The sequence below is a fragment of the Lolium rigidum genome, chromosome 5, assembly GCF_022539505.1.
Source record: "Lolium rigidum isolate FL_2022 chromosome 5, APGP_CSIRO_Lrig_0.1, whole genome shotgun sequence".
Taxonomy (NCBI): domain Eukaryota; kingdom Viridiplantae; phylum Streptophyta; class Magnoliopsida; order Poales; family Poaceae; genus Lolium; species Lolium rigidum.
The window spans coordinates 182,219,302-182,238,570 of record NC_061512.1 but is presented as its reverse complement, the minus strand read 5'-3'; the positions used below and the strand labels follow the sequence as shown (position 1 = coordinate 182,238,570).

The window sequence follows — 19,269 nt, the reverse complement described above, 5'->3', positions numbered from 1 at the left end:
TGTTCCCAAAATTATTCCATCAAACGGGCTATGAACATGTGTGTAGGAATGAGTGTCGAGAGAGAATTCCTAGGAGTATCGAGGTAGAGGACTAGGCCGGGGGCGCTCGAGGCCACGTTTGTAGCTAGGGTGTGCCGGTGAAGGCATGGTGGAGCGGCTTCTTCTCACGGAGGCAGCAACCTTGAGGATGGGCAAGACAAGCGGCATTGACTACTCGTGGTCACGCGGCTTCCCGCTTCAACGACGCACCGCGGAGTGGCACATTGACACGAAATCTCCATTGAGGCCATCCGGTCGGCGAACCCTAACAATTCCTTGTCTCCGTCATCCGCGCGACGTATTTTGGGTGCTTAGCTTCCCCCTTCATGTGTCTTGATATGTTTACTTACTTTAGACTCTCGATGCTTTGCCCCTCGATCCCTAGGTCATTCGAAAAGATATGTGTTGGCAAAGGCCTCATGTGGCGTCTCTACATCTCTCCAATGATGGTTAGTGCAAGTGTCTAACAAAAACATTTTATGTAGATAAAGCCATTGTATAACCATCCACCCCTTTGATAACGAAGAACACGTGTGGTACGAGTTTTCACGAAAAAAGAGCATGTGCCGTATGCCCCATGTCGACGGCCTCATTGTAGTGGACGCGGTGCGGCCATAAATGTGATGCCACAATATGCGAGGCAGATGTATGCAAAAGTAAACTCAATTGTAAACTTCAAAGGCGAGGTTTTATCGAGCTCGCTCGGTGAACACACGTCGACGGAAGTCCATCAGACGGACATCACTCGCGTCATCCTGCACCGACGAGCATCGCTTCCCCGACATTTAATGAAGGACACTCTATGATGGTGTCAACATTTCGCTTGACACCCGGACGAGAAGTGCAACCTCACCGTTGGACAGGGGCGTACGCAGAAGGGTGGGCGGTAGGCCGTGGCCGATCCTGAATTTTTAGAAAATGTTTTATATTTAGTCATTTGAGCAAATTTTTATCACACATGAGCGGTAAAAATAGAAATTAGAGGTGTGTGCCCACCCTGAGGTATTTTTGTGCGTCCGCCACTATCGTTGGACGACGGCGCCAAGTTCCCTCGTGGCAACTCGACGCTGTGAATAGAGACGCCCCCTTGTCGCACCTCCGCGCTCAAAGGCATCATCATGACTCTTGGTTTAGATCTACTTAACTTTAACATACAGAAATCGAGCTCATGTTCCCAATTATTCCATCAAACGGGCTATGAACATGTATTCGAGGGAGTCGAGACTCGGGAGCGAGGGCGTTTGGTGACCCGTGCGTTCTGTTCTCTCTTCTCTTCGCTGATTTAGGAGGTTCTATTTTAATTCTCTCCCGCAAATTTTGGGAGTGCAAGTGTCTAAATTTACTCAGTGCCGCCCAAATTTATTGTGCAGACGCGTGCGGTTGGTGGTTCCTGTCTTTTGACTGGTTGGAGAGGAGTCATACGGATCATATCTTCACTTTTGACATTCTTTTCACGATTTGCCTTGTTTCGAGAAGTTTGTCTTTTAATTATTGTCCATAAATTATGGGAGTAGTACAGATCGGAAAGCCATGCTAATAGTTACCTAACAATTACAGTACATGTATACGTACATTACTACTACATGAGCCCATCCTTAGTACATGCACACCTACGTATCTCCTCCTAGTCCTCCTAGCTCTTCCCAACGAGAACCCCTTCTGCTCTCCTTCATGCCAAGCCATCGAAGACAACAGTCGATCTACGACGGGTTAATTTGTGGGGCGTGCAGTCCGCCGCCAATCCCAAGCTCGCCGGTGAAGAAGGAGACACGCTCAGACTCTCGGGTGGGTAATTTGTCACCTTCGTTGGTGTAGTATAGCTCAACGGCGTCTAACTTGTGTCTCGTCATGCATGTTGGTGTTTGGCCATCCTCCATGTTACCTCGTCGTTTATCGAGCAAGCTCGCTGAACACACGTCGACGGAAGTCCATCGGACGGCCATCACTCGCGTCATCCCGTACCGATTGGTGCCGCTCCCCCCCCCCCCTCACTTAATGAAGGACGCTATATGATGGTGTCAGCGTTTGGGTTGTCACCTCGGCGAGAAGTGCAACCTCACAGTTGGACGACAACTCCAAACTTCCCTTGTGGCAACTCGACATCGTGAATAGCGACCCCCCCCCCCTTGTCGCACCTCCGCGCTAGACGATATCATCATGACTTTAAGTTTAGATCTACTTAACTTTAACATACATAAATCGAGTGCATGTCCCCAATCAAATGAGCTATGGACATGCGTGTAGGAACGTGTCGTGAGAGAATTCCTAGGAGTATTGAGGTAGAGGAGTAGGCCAGGGGTGCCCGAGGCCTCGATTGCGGCTAGGGTGTGTCGGTGAAGGCCTAGTGGAGCAGCTTCTTCTTGCGGAGGCAACAACCTCGAGGATGGATGACGTGAGTGACATTGACTACGGTGATCACTGGCTTCCTGCTTCAACGGTGCCTCGCGGAGTGGCTCGTCGGCACGAAATCTCCGCTAAGGCCATCTGGCCGGCGAACCTTAGCGAGTCCTTGTATTCGTCATCCCGCACGACGTATTTTGGCTTTATCTACATAAAATGTTTTATGCCAGACACTTGCATTGACCATCTTCGGAGAGATGTAGAGACGCCCCGTGAGGCCTTTGCCAACACATATCTCCTCGAATGGCCATTTTATAACCATCCACACCTGCTTTCGTAACGAAGAGCAAGTGTGGTATGAGTTTTGCTACAACATATGTGTGATCACATTACAACACAACAAATTAGGTCATGTCGAAGCAGCCCTTTCTTATCTGGAGGCAAATATGGATGGAAATTAGACATGTAATACATAATGGGAGCGTCACAAATATGCATGGAGCTCGATATGGCCGAAATTTATTATCGTGCCTTGGCCTACTAAGCTGAGCGATAAGACCTACCAACGTCAATGAAGCTGAGCTTAAGAGCGTGCCATGTTAGCTAGCTAGCGTAAATAACCTAGTAATCTAGTTTGCTTTCTCCTGAGATTTGGACAAAATTATCGGCTAGTTCTCAACGTAAAGTCAGTGAATTATTTTAGAACAAATTTAATAGTTGTGGAGCCTTGGATTTTTGTAGGACAAACTACACATAGCTTGTTTGCTTGAAAAATTAAAAATGGCATACAAATGCATGCAAATGGAGTCTAATATGTGACATCTAACTCGGTACCGAGTGAGTATAATAGTTAGCTATATCGATATACTATTTATTAATATGTGGTTCACTTCGCATTTTCACAAATTGACTATAAGTAAGTGATGCAACTCACTCTTACATGAGAATCCACTCTTCACATATGCAAAAATGCCACGTAAGTAGACTATAATTATGTACTTTCTCTTATAGCTTACTACATGGGTTGATCCATCCACTCATATGAGCTTGCATGCATCTACATCGATCCACTCCACACGTAGGAATCAACTAGCTATATTGTACCCTTGGACCTTATCCTCTCCCGCTACAGTACCGAGAGAGTTGATTTGTGAATCGCCGGCCGATCCAACTCACCGTCGAAGCTCCACTGGGTCCCTCGCTCTTCGTCAGCCGCTCCGGCGGCGGGAGAGTGGGGGAGCCACGGATTTCGTCTGTACATAGCGTAGGGTTGTGCAGGTACCAGCCAGCAGCGTTGAGGAGGTGGCGGCGCGGCCGGAGTGGCGTTTTGGGGCGGCGGTCGACCTCTTCGGTGGTGATGCTCCGGTGGAGTCTCGCCGCAGATCGTCCGCCTTTCTCTCGCCTGCAGGTCCTTGGAGCTGTTGTGCGAGCTGTCTCTCGTCGGAGGCCGAGTAGCGGCGGATCCGGACCAGTTGATGTGCTCGAAGGAGTTGATGATGTTTGCCACGGCATTCGAGTTGACGGAGCGAGGTGGAGGCTCTTCGGAATTCGAGGCTTGATGACTTCCCATCCGCAGAGGGACACCTCCGATCCAAGGCTGAAGCGACGTGCAGCGGCGACGCGTTGTCGGCACGGCTTGCTTGTCGTTGACGAAGACGGGTTCCAGAAGGACCTACTTGTATTTTTGCTCTTTGTGCTGGATCTTTCTGTAAGAAATGTGGCTTAAAATTATCAGCTTTTTCTGTCAAAAAAACTAGCTATGGTAGCAACACAAAGCAATTGCCTTTTCTTCTTAAGCCCCCATGACTGGGCCTAGTCGTCATAACCTAGCACAGAGGTAGATCCATACATGTATACATTTTACTTCTCTCTTTTCCCTCATCTATTTTCAATAATTATGAAAAATACATAACTAAAAGTTGCAGTAAAATTCCAATACTCCCTCCGATTCATATTAATTGACTTCAATATGGATGTATCTAGAACTAAAATGTGTCTAGATACATCCACATTAAAGTCAATTAATATGGACCGGGGGGAGTAGAAATTTTCAAAGCAATACTATAAGGTTGAAAAAAACGCTAGGCACATGAGAGGCGATTGGCCGACATTCTCCTAGTGCCTAGGTGGCGTTTAAACTTTAAACGCCCTAGGCAGGTGTATAGTTCTTACCACCTACTGTGTATATGGGTTCTTATATGCGAATGCACATTAATTTAGACATGTAAACAAGTAAATCAATAATAGATACCATTAGAATATGGCTCATTTAGATGATTAGTGAAGTATGACATGCTTTTATCAGGGAATTCAATTTCTTGATCCCCCTACCTAGACTTCCGCTTATGCACTAGGCGAGGCGTTTGTCCATCACCTAGTGCCTAAGCGTGTTTAAGCGTCGCCTTTTCCAACAATGACTATATATATAGATAGATGGAGTCGGCTAAGGGATCAATACTAAATGCATGAGAATTAACAAAATTAAGTCAACATGACTCTCGTTGCGATGGAAAACAAACGTTGCTCCCGTTGTTGGCTTGATGACACCTCGCCACCCAAAACGCATGGGTCAGGCGTCTCGGCAGCTCCGCAACCAAGATGGTGGCTGCCCGAGAAAAGCATCGCCCACAAACTACTCCATGTTGCAGGGCTATTGAACACATATCCTCTACCCCGTCGAATTGCCCCAAGCGAGCCGCCCACTGAGTACATCAAGCACGAGAGGACCCCACCACCTTCAGACATGGGATCAGGCCCCTTCTCACTAACCCTCTCATAAGGTTGGTGATAAACAGAAAATAAATTAAAATAAATCTTGAAGTGGCACCTCTTGCGTAGTTTGGACTATCAATCGTGAAGTTTGTGGAGTATAGTGGAAAACTCCTACAATTGAATCAGTGTAACCAATTTTGTATCAAGTTGGCTTGTTTTTGAGTTGTTCTTGTTACTATACTCTATTATATCACCAGAAATTTGGAAAGTCACATAAAATGACCGATGCGTTGAAAAGTTTTCACATTTCTATTTTTCAGGGGTTGTGGAACAGGGGAACACATGAAATCACACCAAAAACCATTTAAATCCGAGATCGTTGGCATGTACAGTAGTTATAATATGGGCATAAACATTTACTACAATGTCATTTGTGCCTGTTCGTCATCATGCGTTTTTGGGTTCCTTATTTTATGTTTGGAAATAACTACTACCAATCATTCCATGTTGCATTTAGTTTTTGCACGTTATTATTTTATGGCATGGCACAATTAGTACCAATCAGTCATATGTATTTTCATCGTTGTGTGTTATTATGGTCCCTATTTTATGTTAGATAAAATTATTACATGTCATATGATGTGGCATATTTTTTTACTATTGCGCTTTATGAGTTTATATATGGGCCAGGGGCAGAGCCACTTGGAGGTCATACCGGGTGCTTTTGAAAAACACAAAACACTAACTCCATGTCAGAAAGCCCACACATTTAGTAGTTTTTGGTCAAATTTGCTTATGCTGGCCTAGGCTACTGGAGTTCTGATGACCTATGTCTCCGTGCATAGGCATTTTGGCCCATGCTATTATTTGTGTCACGCTCCGCGCCACTGTATAGGGTATTATTTCAAATTTAGTCTTGATCATGGGAGCGTAACAAAGAGGTTTTGCTCTGCATGCTCTACACGAGCATTTGCCTACAGCTGGCAAATGCTAACATTAAATTTAGATGCATAGGGTATATGGGAATGAGCGGGAACAACTAATGGAGAACCACCTGCACACACAGAAGAAAATGAAAATAGAATCACAGGCCGTGGAATAGGGGAATGTGGGCCGTGACCCATAGCCAAATTTCGGCAACATTGTGCCCGCAGGCCCTTTTTGTGGTCAGCCGTCCGATGGAGATGAAGGGCTGATGTTGATCCTCCTTGCCGGAAAAGAACAAAACCCATTTCTATCTTCCTCACCGACGCGATCTCTCTCTACCGAACAATCTTGGCCGGCGCCGCCGCTCCTCGCCCCGCCAGCCACTTCCCCTCCGACGATGCTCCGTCTTCCCCAGCCCCGGCCCTCCTCCTCCCCTACGCCCCCAGCTCCACCCGTCCTCACCTCCCGCGTCAGATCGACGCCGCCGCCCGAGATCGCCGGTGAGAGTGATAGACTGCGGAATATGATTGTATTGATATGCGCGGTAATTGGTGATTACATTGAGCCTCTTGGGCTGTTTATATAGTACTAGAGACTTGGAGGGCAAGAAGCCTAGTACAGATAGAATTGGAGTACAATCTTGAACTGCCTAATATAGCCTAGACGTGATATACTCTAACACCCCCCGCGAGTCGGATCGGTAGTGACGCGAATACAGCAAGAGCGTCGCGGACGGTCCGACTGGAGCATAAGCCGAAGGCGCCGACTGGAGAGGGGGCCGGTGGATGATAGCCCTTGATGCCGATGTCGATGTAGCCGGTAGCCAGGGCGTTGTAGTCGCGGTCGATGAAGCCGTGTGTGATTGAATCGCCGTTGATGAAGTTGTTGACCTTGATGTTGTTGTAGTGGTGTCGTCTTGAGCCCGGGGGAAGTCGCCATAGTGATAAAATAAAAGGCGGTTGCAGCGGTAGTCAACTCGAGGTAGACGTAGCTGGATTTGTGGTAGTTGAGGTAGGCGACACGCTGCGCCGAACTTGCCGGGCTCGGGAGCGCGCCGGGGACGAGGGCACGTGCTGGTGTTGCCGGTACCGGGCGTGCGAAGACAGGGACCACCATGAGCCATGTGCGCCAGAGTTGGATGGAGTAGCAGAGAAGGCCTCCGTGTACGGTCGGTTGCGCGCCGTATGCGCCGGAGTAGACGAAGTGGTTGCAAGAAAAAAATTGAGCACATGCGGTGCAAACAAAAAATTTAGACTGCAACTCTGGCGGTATGGTCATTGTGGACGAAGATGACGAGGTGGTTGTCGATGGCGATTGAACCTGTAGCGGTAGTAGATGTCGGGGATCGAACCCGTTTTATTCATCTACATGCAGGAGCACGGCGACGCAGAACCCGTTGGCGTTGACGAAGACCTTGAGTGTTGGCGATGATGCGGTTGTTGATGTAGATGGTTGTCGGCGATGACGGTGTGAAGTAGATCGGCTTGGTGGCGTGACGATTTGGCGGCGTAGACGTGCATTACGAGCAGCTCGAGGGGAAGCAGATCGTCTTGTCCCATACGCATTGGCACACAGCATGCGACATGGGCCATGCAACTCCGTGCCTATGGTTGAACCGGAGACGCAAGGGTGCTTGTAGAACGCGTGTGTATTTTGGTGGCTAAACAGATCTAACTGGAAAAAGACGAAAAACTGCTAAAACTATGAAACTAATCTAAAGAAAAACCTAGCTACGAGATTGGATGCCCCCGGCGGAGATCATGGAGATCGATCTCCCCGGGGGCGGCGGAAGCGGTGGGTGGCTAAACCCTAGGTCGCAGAAAAGAACCGCTACGATACCATGATAGGCTGCGGAATATGATTGTATTGATATGCGCGGTAATTGGTGATTACATTGAGCCTCTTGGGCTGTTTATATAGTACTAGAGACTTGGAGGGCAAGAAGCCTAGTACAGATAGAATTGGAGTACAATCTTGAACTGCCTAATATAGCCTAGACGTGATATACTCTAACGAGAGAGAGCCGGGGCCCCCCACGAACAATCTCGACGCGGCGGGCTTGCTCGCCGGCGCTCGCGTGCATAGGCGCTCCGTCGAGCTTGCCCGACCGTGTCGCTCACGTAGCAGAGGGCGGCTGCTGCACTCCGGTGATGGGCCGCTGGCCACCAGGACGCGACGGTGGCGAGGCGCGTCATCTTCTTCTCGGGGTGGCCCTACATCAGGTACATGGCGCCGGTCGCGCCCTCCTCCGTGGCAGCGGGCCGGAGCAGCGCCCCGGCCCCTTCCTCGCGGGCTCCTCCGACGCCATCGACGACCGGTGAGACATCTCGTTCTCCCGGAACCCTTAGACCGAAACATGACTCTGCACTAGTGTAAAAAAGTCGATCTTGGGCATGAATTGGTTCACGGTTGTTCTACTGTATGGAGCTTTCGTTTGTTCTTCTAGATTTAATGCCTGGATTTGTAACGCACGATTTGGTTCAGATTGCTTGGACAGTAGTTCAAATAGCCTCCTAATTGATTTATTTTTGTGGCTGGCGTATATTCATTTGACAAGGAATTTGCCATGTCTCGTTGTGTTGTTTTCTGTTCATGGACAGCGTGATTCTCTTATCTAAAGATTGAGATATCTCTGACTCACGTTATTCTTTCATACTTGAACTCTTGCGTACAGTATCATCGTCTTATTATTTTCTTGCACGCAAACCATGTAGCGTGATTCCAGTTATGGTTCTATGTTAATTTGGGAACAATATTTCCTCTATTTGTCAAATATTGGAGGGTTTTTCATGTTCAGAAGCCAGCTATGCTTGTATATGAAATGTTGACGAGCTTATGTTCTCGATTGTTAGATCTCTGTTCTTAATTCTTAAGTATCTCGCTTTTTGCAGGCATGTCAAGTACGTGTCATGGTTATTGGATGTAATTTCGACATGTCCGCGTCTCCTAGTTGCTAATGCCGGCGTCCACTACATCCTGCTTCCCATTCCTTCTTCGACTGGGACCTCTGCTACAGCAACGTTTCCACCATCGGCATGCCATATAAGCACATTATACTTATTTGACTTCATCAATGTCAACCTGAAACTGGTTACTTATTTGATGTGGGCAAGGGTTGGACCTTTAGTTCTTGAGAGTTTTGATATAGCTGTAATGTTCTGCTTGATTGTTTGCATCCTGGCTTTGTTTTTGGCTGATGCTAGTGATGTCCTGGCATTATTTTGTTGCTTTTGCTGATGCTAGCTTGCCGTTGGATTAAAATTTCGTATCTGAAAGGATGGACATGCATTGATCTGGGTAGGATTGTTTCTGAATGTTGCTGTTTGTTAGGATCGAATTGGGTTCCTCTCCCATTGATCTGTGTACTGTTTGCTGACGGCTAGCCTGGTCCGTTTGCTAATTTGGATAGTTAGCAAATCTGATGCATATTTTTGTTTGGACGCATGAGATTGTTGATGTAGTTGATCTCTGTTTCCTGAATGATTTGACCATTTGCTTGATCAGTTAAGCATTAAAGCTTGACCATCACATGTAAAAGCATTTTACTTTGGATAGTCGCTGATTTGAAGAAACTTTGTTGCTGTTGTTATTGTTATCTGGTAGCACTCTCTTGCAATTGCTTGGATTGGTATTTTTTTTAGTAGGCTGTAGCCTTATCTTCTAAAATGTAGTGTTTTTATTTTGCTGATCATTATATTTGTTCTTGTTTGAGGATAATAAGGAGCACTGAATGACAATGTTGGCCTTCTTCTTCGACTCCATGTGCTTGGTTGAGTTTCCTCTCCTCTCTTGAAAGCTTGGTCATCAAGTTGATGCCCTGTGCTACTTTGCTGGTACTGCAATGTGCAGTTGATCTGGTGCTATGGTTTATTATTCTCCTTAGTCAGTTATGGTCTCTGTGACGTGAATGTCCGAAAACAGTAATGGTCATGTCAAATTTTCGAACATGTTGGCTAATTAACATATATTAACTGATTAGTTAGCATATCTTGTACTTTAGTTTCTTTAAAGAACCTGCTGATCTCCCCGTGTCAAATACCTGGAAATGAAGCAAATAAGAAGTGTTTGACAAGTGTGTTTTTCTGCTTCTGATGCTTTCTTTCTTTGGTCTATAATATTCTGCACAGTAATATTGTGCAAGGGCATTGAGGAGGAGCAGATGATAGCAAGGGTAAGCTAGCTGGAAGCTGCAAGCTGTTATTCCTCGTCAAAACTTTGAGAAAAATACATGCATGGTGTTTTGTGGTTGAGAGCAATTTTTGTTGTTTGTGTCCTTGATGTTGATGCACGTCGAAAGATGGAACCATTGCCTAGTGCTGCCAGTTTGAAGTGTTTATAGTCATTATTATTATGAATTCCTTGTTGTTTTAGCTTAATATAAGAGAGAAGGAAATATATGCATGTGTTGCTTAGGTCACGCTGGAATTAACCGTGCCTCTTGTGTGTGTCAGGAGCAAGTAAAGAGAGAAGACTTGATAAAGGGTTGCTGGATCTCTGCAGGTGATGCGCTTGGCCTGGTCCACTGAACTCGCTGTGCGGCTCGTCACAGTCAGGCGTCGGGAGCCTTCAATTTGGCGGCTGGGCTGATGCTAATGGCGTGCAACATTCTAGAGGGTTTTCGTTTTGTTGTAATCGTGACTTTATGATATAGTATCTGTATGACTTTTGCGGGCCAGCAGGCCAGGTTGTGGTTTATTGTTGGTCTGTGTTTAGCTATGTAAGAGTTTGTGTGTTTTGTGTGTCCGGAAAAAGAGCGACGGTGATGTCTGAAGTATTTATTTTTTGGCACAGCTGGAGCTAATTAGAATAATTATTGATTGATGAATGAATCCATATGTAATGCTAGTTTGGTGCGTGTGGGGTATCTCAATCAACAAGTGCGTGGAGGATCATCTGAAGCGAGGAACCCATGTGAACGTGCACACCTCGTACGTGTATATTGATCTTGAAGACCAAAAAGAAAAGAAGAGGCTGGAAAACAACTTACTCGTTAGTATTCCTGGAATTTCATTGCATTGTCTTGTATTGGAAACAGAACTAAGCAGACGGCGTACTAGCCAGCTGAGCGTGCCCTGCCCGCCTCAATAGTCAAGAGGTCGAGCCAATTAAATTAAAAGGAATAGCTTTTCAAGTGGCTTGCGTAAGGTGAAAAAGAAGGAGGGAGCATTTGAAGAGCAGATGGAAGCATCAACTACTAGTATGTTTTTGATTTGGTGGTCAAAAAATGAATGGAGCATATGGATTGATTTCGTGAAAATGAACGAACGGAGGAACGGAGCGGAGGGAGTAATCAATATTCCCGCGCTTCATCGATTGCGGGTCCAGCGAGGGGGGAAAGAAAAGGAAACGAAGCGGTGCATTGGGATGTTGTATCCACGGAGATGAAATAATAAGAAAGCAAATTAAATAGGGATTCTCTCCCGAGCCCTCCCAAATCTCCAATCACCTGCGTACCGATTAAATTGGGATGCCAACAGACTGCGCAGAAAACAGGAGAAGCCACCGCGCGCGCGTGATAAGATTTTGCATGGTGGGAGAAGCTACCGATTAAATTAGGATGGCAATAGACTGCGGATAAAACATGAGTAGCTTTTCAAGTGGCTTAATCTTACTTGGGTAAGGTGAAAAAGAAGGAAGGAGCATTTGAAGCGCAGATGGAAGCATCGACTTTGGTTTTTGATTTGGTGGTGAAAAAACGAAGGGAGCATATGCATTTCGTCAAAACGGAGGAACGAAGGGAAGCATCATTTGATTTGGTGCATGCGCGCGCGAGAGAGAAAGATTAATTCGCCGCGCTTCTTCGATTCCAGGTCCAGCGAGGGAAAAAAGAAGGAAAGGGAACGAAGCGGTGCATTGAAACACTAACCAGGCACGCACGCACTTAGTATACGAGGATAATCATTCAGTGTTTGGCCTCCGATGGAGACATCCACGCGCGCGCGCGTGCGCGGCGACACAAATTTTTTTTTAGCCAACGGAATAAAAGCGTGGCAACAGACGCAAGACGCAAGACGGAGTCACGGCGCGCAGGTGTACAACTCGATTGCGTAACCGTCACGGAGCATGTAGTCCCAAGTTTACGCCCGCCGCCAGGAGGACACGCTCTACTTGCACTTGCAGGGACGACAGACGCAGACCGATCAATGGAAATGGAAGAAGAAGCTGGGCCACACCTTCTCCCGCCTCGTCTCCCCCAAACCTCCCTTCAATCTCGCCAAGCCCAGGCCCGACTTCGCCCCGCCGCCGCCGCCGCCCCAGCCCCGGCCGCCACCTCCGCCGCCGCATTCCTCCTACCCGATACCGCCCCCGCCGCAGCTCGCCATGGGGCACGCAGGACGCCCCGCGCCGCCGCCCCCGAGGGGCCACGTCTTCCCGCAGGCGGCGTCCACTGTCCTCCCGGACCCGGCCCGCTTCTTCGCGCCGGGGCTCCTCTCCGCGCCGCTCCCCACCAACTGCTTCTTCCAGAACTTCACGCTCAAGAACGGCGACCAGCCCGAGTACATCCACCCCTACTCCGTCAAGTCAGCCGCCGCCGGCCTCACCGTCTCGCTACCCGACGCGGAACCACTCCCCGACCTTCGACATCCAGACCTTCGCCGCCGACCTCACCGTCTCCTCCCCCTCCGACGCCTCCGCTGCCTCCCAGCCGCACAAGGTCGTCGCCTTCGACGACCTCTCCGTCACCCTCGACTTCTCCCCCTCCCTCCGCGCCTTCCTCGTGCGCGGCTGCCCCTTCGTCACCGTCGCAACCGCCGACGCCGCGGGCCCCGTCGACGTCTCCGTCGCCTCCGTCCACGCCTTCCTCGAGGCCGCCCCCTGCGACGACGCGCGCACCAAGTGGCGCCTCCGCATGAACAGCGGCCAGACCTTCCTCCTCTACGCCTCCGCGCCCATCCAGCTCTCCCGAGCCAGCGTCACGCAGCTCGCGGCCCCCGCCTTCGCCGGCGTCATCCGCATCGCGTACCTGCCCGACGCCGCCATGGAGGCGGTCCTCGACCAGTACAGCCCGTGCTACCCGACGGCGGGGGACGCCGCGCTCAACCGCCCCTTCTGCATCGACTACGCGTGGCGCAAGCAGGGCGCGGGGGATCTGCTCATGCTCGCGCACCCGCTCCACATCCGCCTGCTCTCCCAGGACTGCTCCGTCAAGGTGCTCGACGGGTTCAAGTACCGGAGCATCGACGGCGACCTGGTCGGCGTCGTCGGCGACGCGTGGGCTCTCAAGACCGCCCCGCTGTCCACGACATGGCACTCCACCCGCGGCGTCAGCGACGACGGGGTCGGCGAGGTCGTGGCCGCGCTGCGCAAGGACGTGGACAGCCTTGCCACCAGCCCCATCACCACCACCTCCTCCTACTTCTACGGCAAGGCGATCGCCAGGGCGGCCAGGCTGGCGTTGATCGCCGAGGAGGTCGGGTGCCCGGAGGTCATCCCGGCGGTGCACAAGTTCCTCAAGGCCAACATCACGCCGTGGCTGGACGGCAGCTTCCAGGGGAACGGCTTCCTGTACGACTCCAAATGGGGCGGCCTCGTCACCAAGCAGGGGCTGCAGGACTCGGGCGCCGACTTCGGCTTCGGCATCTACAACGATCACCACTACCATCTGGGCTACTTCCTCTACGCCATCGCCGTGCTCGCCAAGATCGACCCGTCCTGGGGCAGGAAGTACATGTCCCAGGCCTACTCCATGGTCGCCGACTTCATGACGCTCTCGCGCAAGTGCGGGGCGAGCTACACCCGGCTGCGGACCTTCGACCTCTGGAAGCTGCATTCGTGGGCCGGAGGCCTCACGGAGTTCGGCGACGGGCGCAACCAGGAGAGCACCAGCGAGGCCGTGAACGGCTACTACTCCGCCGCGCTCCTCGGGCTGAGCTACGGGGACGCGCACCTCGTGTCCGTCGGCGCCACGCTCACCGCCTTCGAGATGCTGGCGGCGCAGACGTGGTGGCATGTCCGGGAGGGCGAAGGGATCTACGAGGATGACTTCAGCGGCAACAACCGCGTTGTTGGCGTGCTCTGGGCCAACAAGAGGGACAGCGGGCTCTGGTTCGCGCCGCCCGAGTGGAAGGAGTGCAGGCTGGGGATCCAGCTCCTGCCGCTCCTGCCCATCAGCGAGGCCCTCTTCCCGGACACCGGGTTTGTCAAGGACCTCGTGACCTGGACCACGCCGGCGTTGGCCAGGGACGGCGTTGGAGAAGGGTGGAAGGGATTCGTGTACGCGTTGGAGGGGATCTATGACAAGGAGTCGGCATTGGCCAAGACCAGGGCGCTCTCATCCCACGACGACGGTAACACGCTGACCAACCTTCTGTGGTGGCTGCATAGCCGTGGTGACACCTCCGGCAGGTGCTGCTGGTATCGACAGTACGGCCACTGACGGCGCTGGGTATTATGAGTTAGCTGCTGGCTGTTCATGGATAGCTCTCCAGGCAAGGCACCGTTGCAGCTGGAAATGTGCCTGGGTTTCAGATGGGGAGAGTTGTTGGTTCACTGAAACACAAGATACAGACTGGTTACTCACTGTAAGTTGAACATCGGTACATCACGAATTCAAGATGTTATAGAGCTCTTCTTATTTGAATAAATTTAGTTGCTGCCACATTTGTTCATACGTGAGAGTTGCTGGTTCACTGTAAGAAGATACAGAGTGGTTGTTCATTGTGCTTTAAACATGAGTTTGACAAAAATTCGCGATGTTATAGTACTCTTCTGATTTGAATAAATATAGTTGCTGTCACATTTTTATATCAATTTGTACCAAGGTTAAATTGTGTTCAAAAGTTTAAGTTTGCTGCTGTGTATAATCTATGTTTACTTGTTGTTTGTTGATACTTAGTTTTACCGCGTGCGCTAATATTTCTATTGCACTTTATCTTTCTGGTGATGCTGGTATTGCCAGTACGGCCACTGATGGCGCTAAGTACTACGAGTTAGCTGCTGGCTGTTCATGGATTGCTCTTCAGGTAAGGGGCTGGAAATGCCTGGGTTTTAGAGCGGGAGAGTTGCTGGTTCACTGAAAGAATCTACAGGTTGTTCATCGTGGGTTTAACATCAGCACATCACGATTTTCAAGTTGTTATACTTCTCTTGTTATTTGAATAAATTTTGTTGCTGCCACATTTGTTCATGCGTGAGAGTTGCTGGTTCACTGTAAGAAGATATAGAGTGGTTGTTCATTGTGCTTTAAACATGAATTTAAGATGTTATAGTGCTCTTCTAATCTGAGTAAATCTAGTTGCTGTCGCAGATGTTCATATCAATTTACGGATTTGCTGGTTGATTGAGAATTTTTTTATGTCTCAGTCACCCAAGAAAAAAGTGCGACCATAGTGTAAGAAAAGTGCAATTTGTTTCCAGTTGCACTTTTCTTGCAGTGCAAGTGTAATGATTTGCACTTGTTCTCAGGCGACTGAGACTAGACAAACCCATCAATTTATACGGAGGTCACATTGCATTCGAGTTTCAGTTTGCTGCTGACCTGCTATATGCCTGTATACAATCTATGTTTACCTGTCTGTTGGATACCCAGCATTGCCGCGGGCATGTTAAAGTGAAAGTCCTGTAAGTGAATCCACAACAGCCGAGGCAATGTCGATAACTCCAGCAGGTGCTGCTGGTATCGCCAGTACGGCAACTAACAGCGCTGAGTGTGTTGCTGCTGGCTTGTTATGGATTGCTCTTCAGGAAATGCGCGCTTGCAGCTGGAAATGCATGGGTTTCAGAGTGAGAGAGTTGCTGGTTCACTGATAGATGATAAAGAGTGGTTTCTCACTGTGGGTTAAACGTTAGTACATCCGGATTTCACGATGTTATAGTTATCTTGTGATTTGAATAAATATAGTTGCTGTCACATCTTTTCATATCAATTTATACTGAGGTTACCAAAAGTTTCAGTTTACTGCTGTGTATAACCTATGTTTACTTGTCTGTTGGTCTATAATATTCTGCACAGTAATATTGTGCAAGGGCATTGAGGAGGGATTGAGCTTCAGTGACTTTGCCAGCCTACAAAGTCAGCTGGAAGCTCAATCCAAGCTAGCTGGAAGCTGCAAGCTGTTATTCCTCGTCAAAACTACATGCACGGTGTTTTGTGGTTGAGAGCAACACACGCAACGTTGAAATATTGAACCATTGCCTAGTGCTGCCAGCTGGAAGTGTTTATAGCTTTATTATTATGAATTCCTTGTTGTGTTAGCTCACTCTGCAATTAACTGTGCCTCTTGTGTGTGTCATGAGCAGGTAAAGAGAGAAGACTTGATAAAGGGTTGCTCGATCTCTCATGGTGATGTGCTTGGAACTGTAGGCTATGCTGCATTGACATGCGAGGAACTGGAGGCTCACTGCGCGGCTCGTCACAGTCAGGCGTCGGGAGCCTTTAATTTGGTGGCTGAGCTGATGCCAATGGCGTGCAACACTTGAGACGGTTTTGGTTTTGTTGTAATTGTGACTTGATGATATATATGTAGGACAGTTTCCAGGCCAGCAGCCCACGTTGTGATTTATCGTTTTCTTGTGTTGTCTGTGTCCGGAAAAACAGAGATGGTGATGTCGGAAGTAATTCTAGTTTGGTGCGTTTGGAGTATCTCAATCAACTAGTGTGTGGAGGATCATCTCAAGCGAGGAACCCATGTGAGCGTGCACACCTCCTACGTGTACGTACGTTGTCTGGTTGTTTGAATCTAAAGCAGAGTTGAATTTATATTGATCTTGAAGACCAAAAAGAAAAGAAGAGGCTGGAACAGCAACTTACTCGTTAATTGAATTTTTGTACGTCACCAAGATGGAATGAGGCTGTGTTAAAAAAAAAATGGAGTTAGGCCCCAGAGAAGTGTCTAAACAGTTGAGAAAATACTAGTTCCTCCATTGACAAAAAAAAAAAAATTGTCGCATATTTGTCTAAGTTTAGATGTTATCGAGATACATCTAAATTTGGACAAATTTTTTTAGCTGAGCTGATGAATTATCATATCTAGCCTGGCGAGCTTTAGAAGGAGCAGTATAGCATCCTAGAAGTAAGAAGTCCCGTCTCGTAGTAAAGAGAGGCGTGGAGGTGTCGATAACTCCAGCAGGTGCTGCTGGTATCGCCAGTACGGCAACTAACAGCGCTGAGTGTGTTGCTGCTGGCTTGTTATGGATTGCTCTTCAGGAAATGCGCGCTTGCAGCTGGAAATGCATGGGTTTCAGAGTGAGAGAGTTGCTGGTTCACTGATAGATGATAAAGAGTGGTTTCTCACTGTGGGTTAAACGTTAGTACATCCGGATTTCACGATGTTATAGTTATCTTGTGATTTGAATAAATATTGTTGCTGTCACATCTTTTCATATCAATTTATACTGAGGTTACCAAAAGTTTCAGTTTACTGCTGTGTATAACCTATGTTTACTTGTCTGTTGATACTCAGGTTTTTGATGAAAAGGGACCTGCCCCTGCTTCATTAACGAAACATAGAGTTTTGCTACAACATCTAAACAGAATAAAAGGAAAATCAGTCTCTAATCAGACTGTCTGCAAAGCTCAACTTCATATTACAGTCCACTCAAATGGAGGAACCTGTGTATAACTTGAAGGATCGGCTTTCAAGCAAGCGTATGCGTGTGTTTGCTGATGCACTCCTGCCGCCTAAGCGAGCAGCTACATAATAATGTTTTTGTGTTTTTATTTTGTAGCAAAATGTTTTTCTATTGTTGCTTTTTGGTTGCTGCTATGCAGCTTTTCCCATAGAATGTGCTTTCTTATATGTTTATTTGTTTACTGAGCAGAGCTTTAAAACGGAGGAACCTGTGTACAACTTGAAGGATCAGCTCCTCAGCCAAGCGTATGCGTGCGTTTGCTGATGCACTCCTGCGGCCTAAGCGAGCAGTGATTGCATTTAAAATTATGTTGAACGTTTCTTCATTCTGAATGCCAAATCTGCTTCTTGAAATTATTGTGACGTACACGAGCTATGAGCTGCAGGAGTTCACTTACCATGGCAAAAGGATTGTGTTCACTGCTGATATGGTCAGGAAGGTGTTCAATATATCATCAGGTAACAAGCATGTGGACTTGATAAAAAAAGGTGATGCTTGCGAGCTGCGTGATGTCTACAAGCAGGGTAACCCAAGGCGGCCTATAAGAAAGGTTGAGAAGGTGTTGCTTGCTTGCGAAGATACTGACGAGGATACTATTGTTAGGAGCTAGGACCTTCTTGTGTTGGCAAAAGTCCTTAATCCTGTCAGTGGCAATATGTTGTCTATAGACTACCTACTTCATTAGTTCTGCTAGCTCGGGATCAACATATCTTGGATGAATGTATGGATCAAGTTTGGAAAATTCTGTCGGGGCCTCCCTACAGTTTTCAGCTCAAAAAAAAAAAACTTCGGAAAATTCAGTAGAAGAATGTGAAGCTGCGGTCACAAGGTGTGGTGGGAGATGATTTTTTTTGTTGGATAAGTGGGCCTTTGCCTTTCCTTGGTGTATGTTCATGTTCACGTCCCTCATATTTGTTCAGTATGTCTAAGTGTATTTATCTTTTGTTTGTGTTTCAATGTGCTTACCGTTTGTTTTTTTTAAGATCATTTACATGGATCATTTGGAGTTCCTACCTAATGATTATGTCATAGACTACTGGGTTCGAAGAGCTTTGTCCTATAAAGAGCAAAGACTTCGACTTTGTAGTTGCTATTAACATTGACAAGAAAAATTTGTGCAATATGACTATCTTCGTGAGGCGACCCGTAAGTTAATAACCACCCTTACACTTTGGTTCTTGCCTTTTTTGTTGTTGTGCCCTATGCTTAGCATGATGTCTTACATGTTCAATCGCTTTTGCTATACCGTGTGTGCAGTTTCTCCTTTTGTCCAAGACAGTATGTGCGTGAACCCGTTGAAGAGGACGAAATCAACTAGTCTGCATCACTGAATGAATGACTTGTGCCAGGATTTCCTAGTAGCCAGGAGGTAACCTCATTGTTTTACCTTGGTTTCCCTTCTTTTTATATTCTCGAGTGCTGCAATAGTGATTTAAAATTGTGTCAATAGCTTACACTTTAAGCTTCATTAGTTAGTACTAATTGCTCCTCCATTCTATTCTCGTGTGATTACCCTTTATGCAAGGAAAAATTTGCTACATGACATCGTTATTTTGTGGCGTTTGCCAAAACACACCGCTCAATTATGTCTTTGCCAGGTACCATTACAAATATGTGGCATATTTGCCAGAACACACCACCTGGCTAAAAACGGAAAATTTTACACATTTGACTGTGATG

At 47.8% G+C, this 19,269-nt stretch overlaps 1 protein-coding gene across 1 annotated transcript; it reads left to right on the top strand.

Annotated features, from left to right (window-relative positions):
* Positions 1-12,339: 12,339 nt before the first annotated feature.
* Positions 12,340-14,757, top strand: LOC124656794 (probable endo-1,3(4)-beta-glucanase ARB_01444). Its single transcript, XM_047195477.1, is given in 2 exon segments — positions 12,340-12,567; positions 12,569-14,757. Coding segments are annotated over 2 exon segments (2,055 nt in total). The 3' UTR covers positions 14,396-14,757.
* The last annotated feature ends 4,512 nt before the right edge of the window (positions 14,758-19,269 follow it).